The sequence below is a fragment of the Eufriesea mexicana genome, unplaced genomic scaffold (assembly GCF_001483705.2).
Source record: "Eufriesea mexicana isolate 0111107269 unplaced genomic scaffold, ASM148370v2 scaffold8635, whole genome shotgun sequence".
NCBI classification, from domain to species: domain Eukaryota; kingdom Metazoa; phylum Arthropoda; class Insecta; order Hymenoptera; family Apidae; genus Eufriesea; species Eufriesea mexicana.
In genome coordinates, this window is record NW_016916370.1 from 59,471 (window position 1) to 79,287 (window position 19,817).

General features: G+C 27.6%; 1 protein-coding gene across 5 annotated transcripts; it reads right to left on the minus strand.

The window, feature by feature from the left end:
• Positions 1-517: 517 nt before the first annotated feature.
• On the minus strand, positions 518-18,847 carry qtc (GRIP domain-containing protein quick-to-court). 5 transcript variants are annotated; one of them, XM_017907631.1, is made up of 8 exons: positions 18,713-18,847; positions 10,767-11,290; positions 4,997-5,275; positions 4,193-4,738; positions 3,581-3,817; positions 3,218-3,313; positions 2,222-2,323; positions 543-752 (listed from the first exon to the last, which is right to left on the minus strand). In XM_017907631.1, exons 2-8 carry the CDS (start codon positions 11,250-11,252, stop codon positions 543-545), a joined length of 1,956 nt encoding a protein of 651 aa, XP_017763120.1. In that variant the 5' UTR covers positions 11,253-11,290; positions 18,713-18,847. The 5 variants fall into 5 exon arrangements, with proteins under 5 accessions (XP_017763123.1, XP_017763122.1, XP_017763120.1 ...); XM_017907630.1 differs by having other exon boundaries at positions 18,434-18,847; XM_017907632.1 differs by lacking the exon at positions 18,713-18,847 and adding an exon at positions 18,055-18,116.
• Positions 18,848-19,817: the final 970 nt, after the last annotated feature.

A 19,817-nucleotide genomic window follows, 5' to 3' on the forward strand; every position in this document is an offset into this window, starting at 1 on the left:
TTATATTACTAAAATATGAACTCTTTATTTTCGTTTCTATACTGGATAAGAAATAAAATGAAATCAAAGTCTTTCTTACTATCGTGAATGAATCAACTTTCTTCATATATTACACAATTGTTTGATATCAAGATAAAAGATTTATGATACAATTACTATATAACTTATAAAAAATGAATAAAATTGGTACAAACAAATGTATGCAATGATTCTTTTTATTTGAAGTTATTAATTACTTAATTAAAAAAAAAAATTAATATAATACAAGATATGAATATTTTATATCTGATTTGAATTGAATAAAATTTCGTCAGTTAAAAAATATATATACCAATACCACATGCTATAGTACGATATATACTAACATCAGCATGCAATTCATAGTTTATATGAATTGATTTCAAAGGAAATCTAATTCAAATATAATGCATACCTGATCACATATTCTTAGATTGGCATTCATTAAGAAAAAGATGTGATGAATCATCTCAAGATCCTGTATCTGTTTGCACTGAAATTTAATAACTAAAAAATTTTATGTGTTACTTTCTAGATGATCGATATATTTTGTCAATATTGTGCTTTTCAGCTTCTGTAAATCCTAAAATGCTTTCAATTGCATTCAGGTGTCCATGATGATTTTCTTTGTCCGTTAAGAAATAGTAAATCGCTGATTTTAGGAACTGCAATGTAATCTCTGGATCAAGGGCACCTTGATTATTTCGTGCTTCTATGATACGTCGATACATTGCCTGTTGAACAAATAATATTTGCTAATAATTTCATTAATAATTTTTTCTCTACAGATTAGCTTAAAGTGCTGTGTTTTAAATTTTACACATTCCTTGGTAGTGTAGTATACATATTAGATCAAGGTGTATATGGAAAAAAAACAATTATATTTATAAACATCAATAAATATTAATTATTAAATATTAGTGACATAAATTCATTTTACATGAAAAATTATATTAGTGCAAAATTATCTTGCTTCTGTTTCAGGATCTAATATGATTGTAATGATGTGATCTGTATGCAATGGTGCAAGCATGTGATGCTTAAGCACGTGCAAACTTACATCAATTGAAGGATAATAAGAGGCTGTTTCTTTCAAGTGCACAGAATAGTCTCTCCAAACCTAATAATACTGCATGATAACGGGAATTAACTACATTTGTGCTTAACAATTGGCATGCAATCGCTGTGGCGAAGCATTTTAATAAATACATTCTCCCATAAATATTTTCATAATATAATTTATACATAAAGACACGTGAAACCAATTCTTGCCACATTCATAGTTTGAAGTCTATAACAAACTTTTACTTTTAATTATTTTTAAAGTGATAGAATACCTTTCATATTTATTATTCGTTCTAAGTTTATATTTCTTATAATAAACTTTACTTTATAGAGATAAAGGAAAATTATCAAAGACTTGAATTTTAGAAAAACTAAGTGCAATCAAAGAATTGATGTAAAAATTAATTAAAAAATGATTAATATATTTTTAATACATATTTGATTGTTACATTAATTTATAAAAAAGCTTAATACGTTAACTAAAATTATTTATAACATATTTAAGTCTTTATTATGTGACCGACATACTATTACTATACAACTATTTTGTATACACTACTTCTTTAAAAAACATAAAAAAGTACGCGTTTCATACAAACTATTTATACTATGCTTACACATTTATTTTATACTTATTTTCATGCTTGGAAAATAAAATATATATACAGCTTATAAATCTTTCTCAATATATAATGAAATAAATAATTATTTATGGAAATTAATTAAAATATATTATATACAAATATTAAGGAAATCTTCTTGTATATGTTAATAATAGTACTCATTATTATTAAAAAAGATAATATTACTCATTCAGAAACACTAACAATAATGTTACAACAAAATATAAAATAAGAACAGATAAATAATAGCAAGATTTATTTAAATAACGAAATTGGCAACATTAGCAATTATGCATATTTTTATTCTTTGCTAAAGGGAAAGATGCAAATATTCTGTCAACATAATTCTTGAAATTATAAAAATCCACTATTTCGCAAAACAACCTTAAAAAGGCAGAAATAAAAAAGAAAGAAGGGTTTGTTTGTGCATTTGTATGTGAACAAATACAACATTTAATGCTTAAGAAACAGTGGATGAGAATTGCATCACGTGGCGATTCAGCAGAAATACAGACCTTACGTGTGCCAAGGACCCAGAGAGAAACAGCCTCCTGAGCACTTAATAAACATGGGCTACGATCGGCTGAAATGTGAGGTTCAGGCGAGTAGCTTGTGTCCTGGAGTGTGAGCGGCGACCAAAAAAAGTGGCACATCATTAGTACAAGAGATTTGTGAACAACAAAGATGCACAGAAAGTGATGCACGAACAACAGTGATTCCTAAATTGTATCTTTTTTACTTTGATATATTTGTTCTTTTTTTAAATTATTATGATTTTATGAATAGTAAAAGAACCAAACCAAAATTGCGAAGAAACTACTAAAAATACAAAATATTAAATGGTACTTATATATAGTTTTAAATTACTATTATACTACAAGCTATAAAAGATTTTGTTAGCACTTTAAAATATTTTTAGAATTTTATTTGGAAGCAGTACTACAATTATTTACCTATACTACACAGTTTAAAAAAAAAGAAAAAAAAAGAATTGCTGCATACAACTGAATAGCAATGAGAGTATATAGAAAGAAAAAGAAGAAAATTGGGAAAAAATGTGACAAGTAGTTAATATCTACAAACAATATATAAATGACTTTTAGTTTAATAAAACATATCAAATGTTTTATTATATAATCTATCATAATCTATCAACATATCAAAAAATTTTATATTTAAAACAAAAGTTATCTCTTGTATTGTAAATAGTACTTATCTAATACTCTGTATTGTTATAAATAACAGAATACATTGTTTATTACTAATATATCTTAGTATTATTATACAAATTGTAATAAAGTTTAGTATGTTATATTTTAAAATTTAGTATGTTACATTAAAATGAGGTTCATGCTATTTGATATATTTATAAAAATAATGCTTTAATTATAAATGATACCAGGCATAAAGAATTTGATTTCTTTTTTCCAATGTGCACTGTGTATAATATTACTATCATAATATTAACAATGTATAAAGATAAATATAATAACTAAAATAAATATAATTACCTTGATATTTTCTAATTCTGCTTGTGTAATTGTTAATTGTTGAAGTAGCTCTGCAACAGTAACCTTTGGTGTTGTTTGATGTGCATATTCAGATATCTGTAATAGTAAATATAAAAATATAGAAATGTTAATTTTAAATTTTATTTATATATCTCGAAAGTATTAAAAATTTGCATAATTGTATATATAAATTAAGAACACGATTGAAATATTAAACTAAAAAGGCAGTAGACTGTTTAGGAACTTTTGCTACTTTTCTAAGAAGAAACATAATTTAATATATTGGAAATCTATTTACAAATAATATAGAAAAAAAAATGTAAGATGTTCATACATTAAAAATAATGATCCTACACAACATACCTGATCAGAGTGTTCTAGACGTGCTGCTTCCTGACCTTTGGCATACATTCTCAGGTACATTTGTTTATTTCTCTCTTCTTGATCATTTAACAAAGTCTTTTGTTCAGTAAGTTCCGCTTTCACAGATTCTAATTCTGCTTCTAATTCACGAGCTCGAGCTTCTGCAGCATCAACAGAAGGCCGTACTTCACAGTAACGTGTATTTACTTCAGATAATTGATTCAGTAAACTTTCCACCTGTAATTTAAAACAATTCATCATATGAAGTGTTTAAGAAGTATCTTAATGTATTTTATATATCTATATAAAAGAGTTTTTATTTATTACTTTTTTTATTATCTTCTTCTGTTTTTTGTAATTCAATTTTATTTATTTTAGAACAAAGGTAAATACAATAACAAACTCACAGAGTCGAAATTTTAAAATTGACTTTCTTTTTTAAAAAGTATTTATTTCACAAATACTTCATGCAAATATGAAGTTATTTTTGTTATTATATATTTCAATAATTATTGAGTGCTCGTATAAATCAAATATTTCCAAAACATCTAACTACAAACGTTTACCAATGTTAACATATGATATGTTACGTATATTTCGTATAAAATATACCTTATCATTGTGTTTCTGCTTCAGTTCCTGAAGTTCGTCAACATGTCTACGATGCATTTCCTCGATTCTACTTTCATAAAGATTCACCAACTTGCGTCTCTCTTCATCTCTTTCTGGTGTTTCTGTAGTCGACCTTACGAATGTATCGGAAGTATTGTCTTCGGGAACTTTAATAGGTGTTGTAGAAATATGAGTACTTTCTGCTTGCACCTCTGGTATATATACAGAATCTTTCGAATGGACGGATCCGTCTTCAAAGTGACCCGAGTCCGCAAGAGAAGAAGGTAAATTAGAGGGGGCACGTTTTTCCGGAGTGTCCGGGCTTGCGATTTTCTGTAATACACTCTCGTCTGGTAAATCTTTGCTTGGGGATTCTGGTGAAAAGGGATTATTTTCTCGTACGGTGAGAGCATCGCTACTATCTGTCCTTTCATCTGGACTATTCAGAGAAGCTTTATATAATCTTAGTTCCACTACTTCTTTCGTTAGTCGAAAAATTTCCTGATCCTTTTCTTCGATTTCCTTTCGTGCTTCTTTCAACAAAGTCTAAACAATAACATGATATTGTTAATAATGTACATATATTTTCTATTACTAAAATACTATGCAAAATAGATATTTTTTTTCTTTATTATGATGATAAGGAACTGCAGAAAGATACTTTTTATCAATATGACAAAACGATAAAAGACACGAAGTAAAATTTTTTTACTAGTATGATAAATTCTACACGTTTTTATTTATTTACTTCTCAATAAAATATTAGATACGAATATACTGTCGGAGAAAAATATTTTGTCTCACCTGAAACTTTCTAATTTGCCTAGCTGCTCTTTGGGTAGGAGTAAGATACTGTTCATTATCACTGGTATGGTTAGAACAATGGACAACATATTTCCGAGATCTGCCAGACCACGTGGTACCGTTGAGAGCAAACGTAGCATGGTCGCAGGCGCTTGCGGTACTGCAGGCACTTCCATAACTTTTTACACTTTCCGCGTCGCTGTCATCGGCAATTCCAGTGCTTGATCCTCCGGAGGCCGCGAGTCCAGGCCGCGGCCTCACCGGGGTCAATGAAAGGCTCTATAAAATAGAAAAAAGATGATGTCGGTTTTTCGTAATTAAATATTTTTTCAGAATTATGATTTAATTAATTCGATCACTTTTTAACTGATTTCATTATTACTCGTTAGAGATTAATTGAAGGCGTAAACATACATTGAATGAATGCTCAATAACGTTACGCGGAAGTTATACTTTATTCATGCAATTCAGGTTAAATCACTCGCCTAAAATATAGTAAATAATTTTGGTATAAGTGATAAGTAATAAACAGTTTGGAATTATTATTTTTTTTTTTTAGATTTATGACTTACAAAATTATACACATCTTTCACAGATATGGCCTATATCATTATAACGGTATTTTTGCGTTTTTATAATTTACTGTGTATAATTTCATGAATTAGGTTTTAATTGTCTACTACTTCTGGAATATATTATTTTTCGTAATTAAAATTGTATTTTTTTTTTGTTATCGTATTGTATTAAATTGACTAAAGAGTAATGTTGATACTTTTAAAATAAACTAGTAGTTATTTACTTTAAAATAAAAAAAAGTTTTATTGAATTTTGATCTATCACTATTTACTCCTAATGGTAGTTGCGTAATTTTAATTAATGCGTTGTTATAGTTAATGCGTTAAGATTTCGCTTTGTATTGAAAACTAAGAGAGCACTACCTACTGTAAAAATCCGGTACTACTTATTGGCTAATCTAATATAAAAAAAGGATATAAAAATTGGCTTAACTATAAATTATTTTAGTGGTCACCAAGGTCTTCTATTTTATGCTAAATATTTTTTATCAACATCAATTAATTTATAAGAATTATCAGAAATTCCATATTTATTACACTATACAGAGTAATTCAAGATGTATATTTTTTTCCTTTTCTTTCTTTGATCTCATAAAAGACAAATTGGAATAATGATTTATTCCCTTTGTTACTCACACATTACATTTTGAAAATTTTTACAATTTAGATATAATGATCATTACCTTTAAAAAATAGAATATATCGATAGAGTTATATTTTAAAAATAAAGAAATAAGAAAAATTATTAAACTCTTGCAATGAGTAAAATACTATTAAGATATAGTATACTTAAAGTTGATACTTACTAAGATATTTGAAATCAGATTTCCCAAAGATAATATTCAAAATATTACACATATTAGAATTGATATAAGCGTCCAACTATTTTGTCTAAAATAAATATTCATTTTGCAAAATAATTTAGAAAATTTCACCCCATTTTCATGTAATATGTCATTACATATTTTCACTTTTTCATTTTTCATTTTTATTACTTTGTTGATTCGTGACAAATGTCTCAATATTTTTATAAAATGTAATTCAACGTTGCGAGATGAATTATCTTGCATGATAGTGAAATAAAATAATATTCCAAACTTTCATAAAGCTGTTATAAATAATGTAATATATTAAGAAATCAAGTGTTTAAATGAAAAATTTATCGAGTACAGAATTGTTAATAAATATCGAACACAAATGAAAAGAATGGACACCATAATTGGATTAATATATTACGTCAAAGTCACAAATACATAATAATAATTAGTACAGAAGAATTAGTAAATAGCGTTAACGAGATAATTAATATTTCGGGTAGTTAACAGATAGATGAAAAATGATTTTTCCCACGTACAATTTCTATTTTGAAGAATCCCTAATTTGTGAGATTTTTATTTAAATACCACCTCTGTCCACCGCAATCACGTTACTGTTAAAGATTATAGATAAAATATTCACATCATAGTGTCACTACAATCAATAAATATTTTCAAGTATACATTAAGATTGCATTCAAAGGATTAAACATAAAGTACATTCTATCACTTGTATACCTGTTTGACCTAAGGGTAATTTACCTTAGGCTTAAGGAGAAGCTTTCTTGCTCCCTGACTAGGAAGTCTGGTTTGAAAGTAAGACAAAATCAAAGACCCCATTGAGCAGAAAGATATGAAACTCTTCTTTAAAGGCGAGAAGCTTGTCGAATCTGCACGAGAACAGTTTTCAAATAAACGTGAAAATATCTTGTAAATTACATATTTTTGTAAATCAATATTTCACTTGTAAAAATTTTCAAGATAGAGTTACTTTTTCAAAAATAATACCCATTTTATTAATCTTTATACACAAAGATCATTCGTTATTTTTTTATAAAAACTAAACGATTTGAGAACACAAAAAGATTTTGTCCCCGATACCTTTTCAAAATTAATAAAAAAAAAAAAAAAAAGGGAGAAATATTTTATTCCATAACGTTGCGTAATGATGCTTCGTTATTCCAGCTCACACGTAATGAAACGAAAATAGGATTAATATTTACGGTTGGTAAAAATTACACGAATATACGAATATCTAATTATGAGAATAAGATATTCTTAATAGAATTAATATTAATGCAGATATCGACGTCGTTTTTGTTGAACACATAAACTTACTTGGAGCTTATTAAATTATTGTTTAGAATGTATTTAAAATATGAACATACAATCACAGAATTGATAATTTAATAAATTATAAAAATTATACAAATGCAAATTGTACCAATATATATTTTATAAATATTAAGACAATATTAATTTTTTTCTACATTATAATTTATCAATGATGAATAAATTCCCATATTTCAATTGAACATATTTTTAATAGATTTATTGTTTAACATTTCAGCAATAACTATACGATAATTATATAATAATTGCTACGGAATTATTTCACTTTAAATGTATATGCCTGCTGATTCATGATTGATACGTTTATAATTAATTTGTTTTCTAAATTTCATGCAACCATTTAATGAACCATTTAGAAAAGTCTGTTGAAATTGTTATAAATTATTGAAGATTTAAACAAGATAAAAAAATATAAATCCAACTATAATTTATTAAGATAAACTGTAATATTGGTGAATTTAAGATAGCTTACAAAACAAAGCTCAGAAATTTTTTATAACAAAGTTAAACCATAAAATGTTTCATTATAATTCTGTATTATAGCATATTATATAATACATAATTATAATATATAATATGCAATATATATTATATTAAATTTTGTATGATACACATTCATAAATCCAACTATAATTTATTAAGATAAACTGTAATATTGGTGAATTTAAGATAGCTTACAAAACAAAGCTCAGAAATTTTTTATAACAAAGTTAAACCATAAAATGTTTCATTATAATTCTGTATTATAGCATATTATATAATACATAATTATAATATATAATATGCAATATATATTATATCAAATTTTGTATGATACACATTCCAAGTCAGTTTTAATATATATATATATATACACACAAAATATTATATACATATTAAATGGAATCTATCAATATATAATATTAATATATAGAACTTAAAAAACATTTAAATTGTAAACTACAAAATGCTCGTAATGAAACATAAAAAGTGTTCAAAATATTTATAGTATATGAAACTACCACAACAATATGAGCAATTCAATTGTTAAACTGATTAACTTCAGAAAACAAAACATATAGGTTTACTTTTAACACGAAAAGCTAAGCATCGCTCGAAGTTTTATTCAACATTAAAATTAAAAAATGAAAAAATTAGAATTAATCACTTCAACCTGTAAATGGCTCACATATACTACCAGTAAAGACCTTTGATACCTCAACGCATATCTAGTATAATTCATACGAGTCTTTGTTTTGCTTTATCGTTGATCAAATTTCGTCCCAATAAATGACAATGCATCACAAATATCAGATATGCGCAGAACATCGGATCAGCCGTTAAAATTGACACTCACCGCTGGACAACTGCGAGAATTTTTATTGCATTGCAGATCCATGCGTGAATAATCGGACAAAGGTGGGAATCGTTTTTGAGCCCAATGCAAAAATAGATATAGGAACCTTACTTGATTATTCCCTGCTATTCTTACGTCCGAGAAAACGTAACCTGATCCGACGATACGTCCATTGGGATTAAACCGTCGATAAATACTGAGCACGATCGTTTTTCTTGCAGTGTTACGATCTAGGAGCAACGAAGAGGTTACGTCTGCGCCGACGCACTGAGTGCGAGAAGGTCAGAGAGTGCCGCCATATTTCGCAGCCTATCTTGAACCCACTTGAATCCAGATACAGTTAATAATTCAAATTTTGTCTAGCTAAGCACCAGACTTCTTTTCATGCCTGCACGCATCCCTCTTGCTTTTGTGTTTGACGTTTCTGACGCTTCGAAGGAAAATGGCGCATATGTACATATGTTTCACGTTTCGATGATCTTTTTATTTATGACTTATCGGAGAAAGAATAAGTGAAGTGCTGTTTATTTAATAATAATCCAACTTTTCAATTTCAATGATTGCACTGCAGGTACTTTATGAAAGGTAATATCGCAGAGGAGCAGCTTTGGCAAACTGCCTATATATTTACCACAGCATTTGATTCGAATTTTATGACATAAAGTTTATTGGGAAAAGATTTGTTTCCTTCCTTTGATGTTTTACGTTATCTGAATTATTCAAAAGATAATATGTTAATTGGATAAAACATTATACAATGCACGCTTAAAGCCTATTAGGGAATATGAAGTTTGTAGTATAGTATTCAACTTGAGACTAAAGCAAGACTTCTATGCGTATGTGCCGAGGCTATGTTTTTACGAATCTTTTATGTTAAAGTTATCGTAGTTTAGTCGTTAGTACGTTATTATTTAATTTTAGTATTTTTCGTGAACATTTATTTTTAAGCGTATTTGTTGTATCGCACTGAAATAAATACTTTTTGTAATGCATATCACGATTTCGTAAAATGAAAAGAAAACTTATTAATCAATATGAATTATTGAGATAAATATAAAATATTCACGAATCTTAAAAAAATAAATAAAATTCCACCTGTTAAAAAAACAGAATGTTGCATTTTCACTTTTGTAATATCTTCTACGTTACATTTGCATCTATTCCATATCTATCACGTCTACATGCAGCGAATAAAAGTATTATAACAACCATAAATAACCATAAATTTAATAAATGTTGTCCAAGCATATTCGTTTTATATTTCAGTCGTTATTCCTCTTTATCAGTGTTACGAATAATAAAATGATATTTTATTGCCATTATTACCTGAAACGATAAATTTTCACCACTGTTGTATCACTGACTGTCTATCAATTCCCTGACATTATCTTAAAAAGAATTTGTTTCATACCTTCCTCAAAGACATACCTATACATATCTCTGCGTCACTTTCTTATCACCACTTTTACTTGTAATACCTTTTGCGTTATATTACAGATCGTATAAGGACAGAGTGCAGCCCGAATAGAGTCAATAAGGTGCGATTGTCAGCACGCATCTGCGATCTGCATCGAACGAAGGATACGGCGTAATATTGCGGAAGGACGTAAGGAAGCCCTTTCAAACATCTTTCACAAGGTAGAATGTAAATAAGACACGATACCATGGAACACGCGAAGATTAATACTCACGAGAGATCGTTGTCGGGGTGATTCGGTTCCATTCTCCGTGATGACTGGAAAAGTGCGATAGTCCAGGTGATGGTGTTGCTGGTGGTGCAGGAAGTTGGAGCGACGATACTGCTGATAGGATCTGCTCAGAGCCGCGTTGACCGCGGTACTGGGTGGTGGTGGTGGGTGATTTGGTGAAACTCGTTCACCGCGCATGCGCATACTAGCCGAACGACGCAGACCTGTAGGCGAGGGACGTGGAATACGCGAATCCCATGAAGAGGATACCGAGGGTGACGAAACGGTACCCGGTGCACTTCCTGTCGTGTAAACCACGTTGTTATCGGCATTGACCTTGATCGTGGTGTTATTGTCAGTACATGTTGCTGGCTCTGACGGTGCCAATTCTGTCGAGGGTGGTTCGTTGGTGTTGTTTACGCAAGCCGAGGAACCTGGGTGCATCGATTGCGGGGAATGCAAGGACCTTTCGCTACCGTGACGAGCCATCCTATGGGTCCAGCTTATCTCATCGCCTCATGCAATTCCTAAGACAGAAAATCAAATTTCGTCCAGTTCTATTCGGTGAAAAATAGTATTTTGTATCACTGTCGGTAAAGTTGAAGAGATTTGCTATATGGTATTCGAGGTATGCTATATTCGAAGTATGCTATATGATATTTGTTTTGTCGACGTTACAAATTATGTTACTTCGTAATAATGATTTAGAAAATTTGACTTGGCTATTTTTAAATTAAAGGTGAACTATTAAATATGATGCGAGTTAATGAATTATGCTGTCAAGATTGTCAGCAGATTATTGGATGATCAAGATAACGATTTTTGATAGCCGTTTAATAATGAAAGCAAATGTATTATGTAAAATATCTAACTTTTTCAAGATGGAGTTGATTTCAATAAAATTTTCAGAGGAAAACCTTAGTATTAAGTTCGATTAAATTACATTGAGACAGTTTCAAAGATAACACCGAAGTAAAACATTTCCACCAACATTGTATTTAATATATCAAAACGTAACAAATTATACGAAATTTTGTATTAATTTACAATTATCATACTATATATACAGGGTGAGTATTTTATCTAGACTTTCTGGAATATTTCAAAAGGAACCGAAGTTATTAGAAAAGTGTTCTAACAAGAATTATTTGGTCTAAAGTGGGACATAATATGCAAATATGATACCGGCGATATCAGATTAATTATTTTAAATAGAATGCTATATTTTTTTATTCACAACTTAATAGTGCTTATTAAGACAAATCCAACGAAATGTTATTATAAGCATTTTGTGTTGTCGGAATTGATAAAACAGTGACAAACCGTGTAAAGCGACATCGTTGAATACGGAATTTTTAATTAAAATATTAAAAACGATCATTTAAACCATGGTAGGTTTAGTATTAAAATCGGGAATCACCAGTGATCGTTTCCAAACATGGCACACGATAGTGCTGCCACGTGACTACTACTAACTGCGGTAAGCAATGCTAGAATTAATTAAAGTATTTAAATTAGGTGAATTATCTAGTTGTTAAAATGTAGACAATACTACGATGCTGTGAATAAATTATACACAATTCGCAAGATAGCTAATGTGTTAAAACTGAAAGTGAAATAAGGAATAGAAATTGAAAAATTTTATTCCATATCTTCTTCCTTCAGAATAATAGGTAATTCTAAAAGTTACTTTCACAAAATGAAATAAAATAAATAGCAACATTTTCATTATTTTAGCAACATTGAAAAATAATATGAAACATTATTTTTTCTTCATTATAAATGTACCTTGATAAATATTAATAAATTCATTTGCATTATGGAAATATATTCTGGGAGAAACATATTTCATTTACATCTTCTAGAGTGTAAAATTACCCTTGTTAAATCATTTTATTAAACCATATAAATCAACATTTTTAGTTATAAAATAAACTTTTTGTTAATTTCTTTTTATTTCAGTTAACATACTGTTTTTAATTAAAAAATATATTACAATCTTTTTATTTAAGTGTATATGCAATATATTACGATCTCCTTATTTATTTATCATTAAACTACGCAGTTAAACAGCAGATTACTTAAAATATTTCATATAAGAATAAGAAAATTAAAATTAAACTGAATATATTACAAAAGTAATTCACCAAGCCATCTAGAGGATTAAAATAACTAGATTATTTTCAATTTGAAAATATAAGATCTTAGTATATATATATATTAGTAGCGTATATATATTTTGTTTGCTTCTAGAACAAACCTACTGTATACGATTATTAAACATGCCAGTAAAAACTTGTAAAACAGGAATAAAAATTAGTAGAATAAGGAAAATAAAATGTAAAATATTAATTTTTCCTTATTATCATACAGAAAGTACTCGTCACAACTTTCTCAATTTTATAATATTTTACCCAGAATGAATGCAGTTTCAATTACGAAGGAACCTATGATACATGGCTAAGGTAGATGCTCTACCATATATAATTTACTTTTAAGTTCATTTTAAATTTCCGAGGTAATGCGAATTAATTTGAATGCTTAAGTTAAGTTTCAAAGTACCATATAAAAGGATTATTACAGTCCAACTCAAGGAAAAGAATTATTTCATTTAAAAACAGATATATGATAATAAAGAATTATGATAAACGAGAGAATATTATAATAGAAGAAATAACCATTTTTCAGAATATTATTATTATTATGTTTACGCACAATATTTAATAACATACGCTAAATTCTATATAATATGATTACTTTGTTATTACATTGTCGTGTTTCAGATTTTAAGATGAGGCTATTTAACTGTACAGCAGAATTTATCCCGTTTGTTAAACGGGATCATACATGATTATAATAGGAGCACTAATGTACAGTTTGTGAACATTTCAAGATCTCCATTTAAAAGCCGGAAATTCACTAGAATTTTACAGTGCATCCAGTTGCAGTATTTGCAGAGAACGAGTCAGCGATGCGAAAATATTCATTAAAAGTAGAAACTAACGGCAATGCTTGTGCAGACTATAGCATTGTTCACCTATGCAGTTTATAAGTTTGAGTTAAATATTGTACCACAAATTTGTATGAAAAGAAAGCTTTTGATATTTCTATTTCAATGCGAATAGAATTAATTTGTTTTATTTTCACACAACAATAGAAATAGAAGTAAGCAGGAAAAGAAAAACGAATATAAAAGAAACCTAAGTATACTATATAGCTTTGTAAAATCAATATAACCTCAAATTCGTACAGCACCAAATGGAAATGTTAAATAGGAAAGAAAATTCCTAGAAACAAAATTCTATTGCTATTTTAAATATTTAAATTTGTTAAATTTATTTTAAAATATAAATTCCAATATTTATGAATTAATTTAATTGACAATAATCTTTTAACATAAACATAACTTATCTAAATAAAATAAAATATATATGTACATTAATATTAATATTAATTATATCACTAATTTGTATTGGTAGTTTCATATATGTATAACATATAAATTTGCTTCTATTTTAGCTATCACTGAGAGTTCAATATAAATTATAATTGCACACCAACTTTTTATAAAAAAATGTTTTGAAATTATATATTTCGCGTTATAATAATCCATCAGACAACTATTGTAATGTAAAACAATATTTTATATTTTTTAAATAATAGTTAACAAAAGCTGCCATTTCTTAAACAGTGGTGGATCCTCTGAGCTATTGCCCTCTTTACAAAAGAATAATTAAAAAAATAATTAATATTTTATATATTTTATTTAATCATGTACAGTAATTATTCTGAGTTTTTATATAGTATAAATAATTAATTATTGATTATTATTTAAAAATTATTATGTACAAAACCTCCTGGATCTGTCCCTGGTTTTTAAATAAGAAGTTTTCTACGAAAAACTTTCTCGTAAATTCTAAATCTACCAAGCATATCACGCAGAAAATGGTTCACTTGAAGAGTACCGACCTTGTAGCACAAAAGACTTATTGCATTTCATTATTCGTTTTAATAGAACTACTTATTTCCTTCCGTAACAAATTCGTCCTCACATATATTGGCTCCATACAAACTTACAATGTTCACCAGAACTAAAATGAGTACAACTTTGACAATTTGTACATATATATCATATTATATGTGCATGTACGTTAAAAAATTATTGAAGTAATTGGTTTCACTTTTATTCTTTATTAATAACAATTTATCTTATTTTATTTTATCTTATTTTATTTTAGTACTTTTATATTTTTAGATAAAAAATATAAAAAATTAAAATATTAGAAACTTTTGAGAAAATGATTTAATTTCGAAACAGCGTAAGTAATTTATTTTCGATATTTTAGTATTTACTGAGATCGTATGGAACTTTCTTTTCCACATGACTGCATTCGAGATATTTTCTGTATTAAAGATATATAAAATAAATACACAAACTAAATTTTCTATTTTCGTACTTAGAAATTTTTATATACATTATTTTTAAAATTACTTAAAATATGCAATTGTTCTTGGAAAAATTAGTATTAACATCCATTTAGATAGAAACGTAATTATGCATACCTACTTATTTTTACCATACTCCTTTAATTAGTATTATCTATGCATGTTATGTTGAAGTCAGTTCTAATGTTAAAATAATTTCTAATATATTCAAAGATATGTTAATGTAACAGAGATACATAACTAAGAATTAGTTTCCTTTCCCATTTATTAATTTCACCAATGATTCTACATATTCGAAATACTAAAAAAAAAAAATTATGAACTCAAAATAGGTTACTTGTCAAGTACTTTGAGTATATTATGCTTCCCAAATATTTTCATAATGCATTTTCACGTTCATAAAAAATTATGAGAAAGTACGTAAAAAAGTAAAATATAAAGTGTATTTTAAAATAAAAGAATATACCAATTTGACCTTCAAAATATATACAATTTATGTCACGATCTATAAACGTAGAATGAAATTCCTTGTAGCCGAATTAATGAGGGGATATGATCGCTCAGATAAGCGAATTTACGGCTAGAAAAGAATGGAACACTTATCTGTTCATGTGCTGTTTACCTTATAATGCTGCAAAAATAATATCCCTGCCAACGGCGAAGAATAAAAAATATAATCTTTTTAATTACTACAATCACTTTTGATTATTATCCTATACCTTTCCTGCTACTGCATCGAACAATTTTTTCAATATATTAAATTGTATTAATTATGTCCTAGTTAAACGACCATATTCTAACCTTAAAATCATTGCGAAGTGACAACGCCTCAATGTTGTATGTTTCTCCGACTATTGCGTTACTTTTACCATTTTTTCATTTTTATTCAGCTTTTAATGTAATTCGTTCTCTCTTTAATGCATTACACACGAGATTTTATAATCATGGGTTATATAAATAGTAGATGATATTCAATTTTCACAATTTTTGAAATAATTTAAAATGTTTTATACAACATATTATGTAAATGTATTAAGTTTGAATAAGTCAAATGTAATTGGACGGAGATGTTAATAGTTACTAAAGAAAAAAAAAAGAAAACTTTCAATCTACTATAAAAGTTGTAAAATAGTTTCACTATTATGAATATATTTATATAACATTCTGTATTTAGAATTATAAATCGAATGAAAATAAAAACATGAAATTGATAACTTATTTATTCAATAATAAGTTTACTGTAAAGTACATACTAAGTTATCAAAAAAATTGTAGATAGTATGTTAGCATAATTCTCTATTTAAATAAAAAGATAGCTGTATTAATTATTTACAGTCTTAGATAGAAATGTCTATTAATACCTATTATAGAAAATACGATTATTTCTTGTTTACTAATCTTCAGAGGTGAGTGACATGCCCAATATGAATGTTGCGCGCGCATCGTATTCGCGCAAAATTCAAAATGAAAAATCCTATATACTCTTTAAATAATTATTGTTTAGAATAAGTACACAATATAAGTTCTTATAGCATAGATACGAATATGCAGATAAAAACTAGCACTACAAATTAAGTTAAATATTAAATCATATACATTACTTATAAAAAAATTGAATGATATAAAATGTCTAGGTTTATTTTAAATCACATTATAATTGTGCATTAAGTTAGAAGAGGAATTATTCGAGTTTTTATTCAAATTATGTTACTATTGATAATTATTCAAATTATACTAATCAATTTCACTTGAACTTTATCTACAAAGAAAAATATTTTACAATTTGCGTTTTTGTGATGTTATTCGATTAGATTTACTGAAGGAAATGTCTGCTTTGTCTTAAATAACGCATTCAAGCATCGTAACGGAGACAAAGGTTATTAGGTTTGTGTTTAAGTGGTCAACGGATTTAAATTGTCATTGTTATTTCAAACATTGACTATTTCGAATAAAAGCATTCATTATCGCCAACGACGTCAACAACATGACGTTCTTAAATTACATAAAAGTCTTATTTTTAACTATATCAAACGAAACTAAGGTTAAACGATTCGACGTATACTTTTCGTTCATTATAAATTCATTATATTAATTATATTAAGTTCATTATAAATGAATGAAGATATGTACAAAGTGCTAAGGAAACATAATCATTAGTGTATTTACTATTTCCACAAATATTTACTACTTTTTATGAAAGGAATTGCTTTCTAAAACGAAAAAAATATTTCCAATTTCCTCTTATCAAAAATACTTTGCTTCGTTAAACAAAAAGAAAAAGAAAATTACATGATAAAATTTTAAAATTAGGTACAAAATCCATATAGTTTATAAGAATATCGTTACAGATCTTTCATTATTGATGTGTAAATAAACGCCGCGTTATCAACAGTCTTTTAAAAAATATTTGATCATATTAATCTTTCCATGGCCGGCAATTTATGCTTATCATTTTTTGTAATATGCTCTTTAGGTTCTTATCGCGTACCTGTAAGATTAATACAACTTCAGTGAAAGGCAAAGTAACTTTTTCATAAATATTTTTACACAATACCGCCACATGTCGATTACGAAAGTCCGAGGAATGCGGAATTCAATCATTTCATGATGGCGCACTCATTCGCAAAATTCTGTCGCACAGTTAATATTTTCTAAGGTGTAACTGAAATTCGTGTGGTTCGTGTCATCGTATTGCACTCGACCAACACGAATTAGAGCAGGGAAAGGCCTATTGGAATAAAGTAATCGATCATTTGGTGTCCTATTTCAAGAACATGCTGCGGCATTATGCAGCGTCCACACCATCCTTGAAATTGTTAAAACAATATTGTTCCCTAGCATTTACCTTTTACTTCAATTAAAAGACGGATACACGCGTTGATAGAGCCAAGTGTTCTAAATTTGTATGTGCAATCGCTGTCACTTTTCGAGTAATAAGTTTTGCAATTGCTATTTTCGCTAAAAAAGTTCACGTTATATCCCTAGTAACTATTACATAACCTTCCATTCGTCCTAGTAAGTGCTTATGAAACATAAAAGGAAAAAAATTAGAAATTAAATTAACGTACGCATGACTGATTCGGATTAAGCAATTTACGTAAATAAAGTTTGCGTACATCGAACCAGCTGCCGATTTTGTTAGTTTCTTACAACGTGTCGTGTGAACAGGAAGTAATTAACAATTAGAAAGTAGTAATTAAATCAGCAAAGGAAGTATATCTTACCTTTGAAACATGAATTTGAAACTATAACAGATTCCTCCTTTTGTAGAAATTTTCAGAAGTTTCTAACATTTATTGTGTACACGTACGTATGGTTACTACGATTACGGACTTACAAATGAAAATAAAATAAGAAAGGTTAGAAACAAGGAACATTTGGTTTCACTATTAATTCGTGCCACGCGGGCTTATCGCGTGTAGAAGTTGAACATAGCTGCGAGTACTAATCCAACGATCTGTTATACAACGTAAATTATAAGAATATATTCATGGTAAACGAACCAACATCTACGAATCTTGTAAGGAATATTCAACGACTGAAGCACCGCACACTGATTCCATTGTGATATTTACAACACTTCTCAAACGAGTTTGAAAAACATGCCCACTACCCGAACATCAGTCACTCACGATCCCAACGCGACTCAAGCAAGCAGTGTTACATTAGAACGATAGGGAATCACGAGATGTCGTATCGAAGCACCGATCATTGACAATGTCGTAATTTTGGTGTATAAGCGCCATCTAGCAAGATTTTATATGCATTAACGATTAATTAGTTGTAGGTAAATCACTTCGTCTTAAAATAATTTTATCGCTTTTACTTTATTAAATTTTATTGTTCCACTTCTGAATGTATATACACTGTTTAATTTGTTTAATTTCTTTTTTTAATGTGAAACAATATAAAAATCTATATTGATGTATTGTTTATTTTCTTACAAAGAATTTTATAAGATCATTTGAATTAAAATTATTGTTTTTTTGTTTATATTAATTATATTAGCGGGATATAATATTTATTTTTTGTCCATTTTTCAATTCTTCCTGAAAATATACAGATAAGGTATACAATTCATATTTTGTCGGTGCTTATACTGCAAAATATCTTCTTTATCGACATATGATCATTTTGTAACTATACTACCATCAAATATTAAATAATTTTATTAAAGGAATATTAATTTAATTATACTTCCTTATTGATGTTCCTATATATAATAAACTATTTGAAAATATTTTGTTATACAATATTACTATAATTTTTAATCATTTAAAATATAATTTGTTGTAAAAGATTTTTTCTACAATTTATTAAGCAAGAAAATTATTATTTAATATCATAAAAATAATTTTGCAAACATTATAAGAAATGAGCGATAAATTCTGTATTTTATGAATTAAAAAATTCGATATTTTGTAATAATTTTTGACTATTGACCAGGATTTGTGTTTTTTACATATTTTTACTAGTATTACGTTTAAAATAATTACTGTATGAAATCGTAAGAAACTTCTTTGAAATAACATAATAAAATATATCACATATTTAATCTCTAACACATGTAATATTTTTATGAAATATACAAATTTTTAATCATTTCAA